General features: G+C 41.4%; 1 protein-coding gene across 1 annotated transcript; it reads right to left on the bottom strand.

Moving 5' to 3' along the window:
- Nucleotides 1-2,241: 2,241 nt before the first annotated feature.
- LOC147092768 (putative G protein-coupled receptor 139) lies at nucleotides 2,242-4,016 on the bottom strand. Its single transcript, XM_085976021.1, has 2 exons — nucleotides 3,848-4,016; nucleotides 2,242-3,457 (listed from the first exon to the last, which is right to left on the bottom strand). The coding sequence occupies exons 1-2, from the start codon at nucleotides 3,915-3,917 to the stop codon at nucleotides 2,553-2,555; spliced, it is 975 nt and encodes a 324-aa protein (XP_085832147.1). The 5' UTR covers nucleotides 3,918-4,016; the 3' UTR covers nucleotides 2,242-2,552.
- Between the last annotated feature and the right edge of the window lie 407 nt (nucleotides 4,017-4,423).

Below are 4,423 nucleotides of genomic sequence, written 5' to 3'. Positions count from 1 at the left end.
AGTGCAGCGAAGATTCACCAGACTGATACCTGGGATTGCAGGGATGACATAAGAAGAGAGGTCGGGTCGATTAGGCTTACATTCACTAGAGTTTAGAAGAATGAGAGGGGATCTCATTGAAACTTATAAAATTCTAACAGGACTAGACAGACTAGCTTCAGGAAGCATGTTCCCGATGGTGGGTGAGTCCAGAACCAGGGGTCACAGTCTAACGATAAGGGGTAAGCCATTTAGGATTGAGATGAAGAGGAATTTCCTCACCCAGAGAGTGGAGAACCTGTGGAATTCTTTAACACAGAAGGCAATTGAGGCCAATTCATTAAACAAATTCAAGAAGGAGTTAGATATATTTCTTAAGACTAAAGGGATCAAGGGAAATGGGGAGAACGCAGGGACAGAGTACTGAATTTGGATGATCAGCCATGATCTCATTGAATGGCGGAGCAGACTTCAAGGGCCGAATGGCCTACTCCTGCTCCTATCTTCTATGATTCTATGTTTCACCTTTAACTACCCTAATGGAGTTACTCAAATACATCACTGGCCTGTAGGGCAGGGGAAATGCAGCTGGAATGACCCAGTCGGATTTTAATGCAGCAAAGGACAAGGTTCCACATCTACAAACGATGAGAAGTTATGGGATAGGGTGGGAAATCTGGCACTGCACAGAGAGCTAATTAAAAAATGAAAGTAGGTTATTGACAAATGGAAATCAGTAAGGGATGGGAGATTATTGAAACTCTGGGATCTTCCTTGGTATCAGTTTTTTAACAATATTTTGTTCAGTAGAAACTCAATGGGGCTGAGGGTATCTTAGGCACAAAAACAATTAAAATCATGCCAGCATAGGTAACACTATAAAACCATAGAAATATACTGGGCGAGAGTATGTAATTTGACCCATTCTATCTAAATGAGTTCTTTGAGACATGAATTAAAAACTATTTACACTGTCCTCCTCTCCACGTAAATTTTTTTTTCTCTTTTTACAAATAATCACCCAACTTTCCATTAACTACTCCCTGAGCCAAAACATTCCGTGCTCCAGCACCCCTTTGCATAACGAAGTTTCTTCTAACCTCTCTGCTCATTCCCTTTGTGGCCAATTTGAGTCGATCACTATTTATTGCTCCCTCCCCAACTAGATGGAATAATCTCTCCCTCTTCACACTAACGAAACTGTTCATAATTTTTAAATCCCCTATTTAATCTCCTCTTATCTTTCGCTGCTCCAGTGCAAATAGTCTCAAAATCTTGTCCCTCACCACCAGTATATTTCTGATCCATGGCACCATCCTGGTGTGTCTACACTGCCCGCTCTCAGTGGATTTATTGGCCTTTCCATAATGAGGGACCGACGCTGTACATGGTGTTCTTACTGTGGCCTCACCAGTATTTTGCAAAGATTCATCATCATTTGTTTATTCTTGTGATTAATGTCCTTGTCCATTAAACAGTAATTTCTGTTGGGTTGCTCATGAACTTGCTAGGAATTTAATATTTGGATCCCTATCACTCGCTGTCGATCCACAGACTACAGCTCCTTTCCATTGAGCGTCTGCTCCCATTCCTTGGTGTTTCTCGCACAATCAGGTGAGATCACCAATGAACAATTTGCAACTGATTCAATGTTACTGGTATTTTTGTGTTATGATTTGGAACAATGTGTAACCGCATAATAAGACGGTAATGATCAAATATTCTTTCTGACCGTCTGCAAATGATCATCCAAACACAGAAGACTTAATGTTATTTGTATTTTACCTGGGTTTCTGGCAGTGTTTTAACAGATCACTTGCAACAATTGTAAAAATTAATAACCTTATGAAAAGTAATTCATTTTACATTCGTTTACACCTTTGTATGGGAGACTGTTTGAGACAGAATATCAATATTATTACTCATAATAGTTTTATTGACAGCACAATACAAGAGCAGACTCCATCTTTGTGCTGAGTGAAGGACACCAGTCAGTGCACAATCGAGATTTAAAGTCAGTGTTTGGGACAAAAGAGGTGAAAGGTCACAGCGATGAGCTGATTTTCGACTATTTCCTCCATTCGAACACTGATGATGGGACATGAGCCCGCTGTATTTGTCAATGAGTAATGGAGTCCAACAGAGAGACCAGCGCCTGCAATATTCACACCAAACTTCCAAGTTGCCAATATCGGCGCCCGCAAGACCTTTGATTGCTTCGGCACCGAATTAAAAGTTATTGATGATTTTAAAGTTCCGCGCTGGATCCCAGTACCTGGACTGTAAGGTGGATTCCTCTGTTGCTCACAAGTCCACTGCTGAACCTCATCCTTGATATCTTTGATCCCTGAACTTGAAATGTGCTAAATTTGCAGGAATGGGATATGTTTACGCAACAAAAGAAGCATGAAAAATTAAGCATTGCAGACCTCAAACGCATGCTGCAAAATGGGAGAAATGCTCAAACAAGTTCTCATCGCATTACCAGAAAGAAGGACATTCTACGGTGAAAAAGGAGTTAAAATGGAGATTTAGTCATGAGGAAGCTTTTGTTTGATTGATTCTTTTTATTCTCATTTTCTAACTATTCTCTGAATGAGTGCCCAGGGGGATATTACCACGTTCTTCAGCTCTTCTCTGAATTTCCTTTGGGTCGCTACATAAATACACGAGTTTTGAAAGCAACTCAAAAACTTCAACATTGTTCCAGCTTCACTGGCGATATATCCAGGGTCTGTGCGGTCACCTCGGTAATAGGTGTTGTTTGCCAGTCTGGTAGTTACTAAACTCACGGCACTTGTCATCCACAACAATATAAAACTGCCCGATACAGTGAACAGTAAAATGATGGATTTCCTTCGATTCTCCACCTCTGGATCAGTCTGATTCTCACTTCTGTGACCCCTGAGACCCCTGCGGGCTCTGCTGGCCACTAAAATACGTCTGATTGTCAAATAATTTAATAAGGCAATTAAAGTAAAAGGAAGCCAAACGCGCCAGGCGCTGTGAAACCAGATGTAGGCTATACCTGGAGGTGAGGAAACAAAAGTCACACTGTTCCGGCAGCCCCACTGCACCTTGTTAATTATTTGTTCAGCTTCAAATGCAAAAAAAATGGGGATGCCCCTTAAAAATATTAGGACTGTGAACACTGTTAAAATCGAGGCCGCAGTTCTGTCGGTGCAATACTTTGCTTTAAGCTTCTGGCAGCAGATAACAACACATCGGTCAAATGTGAAGGAGACGGTGAACCAAACAGACAAATCGAGGGTGACAGAAGTCATGTATAGAATGGACTTACACACGAGAGTGTGGTACAGGAATGAAAGTGGAAAATGATAATTGAAAATATTGTACACTATTACATTGAAGATCAAGACCAGTAGATCTGCTGTTGCCATGGCCACCATGTAGACAGAGATACACTTGGAAAGGCCGCAGTTTCTTCGGGAGAGAATCACGATTGTCACCAAATTCGCTGTAAGAAAGAGAGAGGAGAGAAATAATGTTATTTTGTCCGATTGAAATATATATGGACATACCTGTTGAGATCATTTTATTCCATTCAGTGTGATTATGTACACGGAGCATTGTGAGAACAGGATTAGCATTGGAGCCATTACCTGGGCAGCCCATCCACACATTTTAATGAGCTTTAGCAGCGCTCACTCTGCATGGGGGAACAGGACGGTCCAGAAATCCGTTAAAATCCTCGTGTTGGAGCTTCAAAGAACATTGTAACATCATTAAAGTTATCGGATTAAGTGTAATGTTGACCTCTAGAAAACTCATTACCTTATTAAAACATGCTGTATGTACATGAATACAATTAACCCCGATTAACAAAAAACAGGTTGCAATAGCTCACCGGGGACACCGACAGCCGCGATAATCGGGAAGTAAATCTCTTTGATCAGCAGAATAGTTGGTCGCCCCATTTTCAGTGAGAATGGATTAATTCTGTAGCAGCTGAAAGACTGATGGGCGCGCGGCTGAGGCAATGGAAGGGAGCTTATATTTATCCACACATCAATCCTCCAGCGAGTTAATCAGGTTACATCATAATGAGCATTAGTTACAGTCATTTAACAAATAGACTCAGGTAAGCTGTTTTTGTTAGCTGATACGTTAGATTAAGAGAAATCTGTGAAACGGTTGTTGGACAATTTCAATAAAATGCAGATTTAAAACATTGTCTACGTGTATGAAGTGCAACCGCCCAGTACTGGTGCTGACCCTATTCCTGCATGCCTAGTGAAGGCAGCTCTCCAGGCAATAATCGTCATGACCCTGCCCTTGATTCATTCCTAGTGCAGTAACTCCTCCAATACAGGCAGTGAAGCACATCCTGCAATATTGGTGATGAACTCAGTCTGGCACCGTTAGAGGTGACTGTGCTCCTTCTGTACTAGTGGTACCCTACATTTAGATTAGAGGGACAGTT

Source organism: Somniosus microcephalus, unplaced genomic scaffold, assembly GCF_052327205.1.
Source record: "Somniosus microcephalus isolate GS21.2 unplaced genomic scaffold, FLI_Smic_1.0 unresolved_chr2, whole genome shotgun sequence".
NCBI classification, from domain to species: Eukaryota; Metazoa; Chordata; class Chondrichthyes; order Squaliformes; family Somniosidae; genus Somniosus; species Somniosus microcephalus.
The sequence above is the reverse complement of the archived record's forward strand: the minus strand, read 5'-3'. Positions and strand labels throughout refer to the sequence as shown.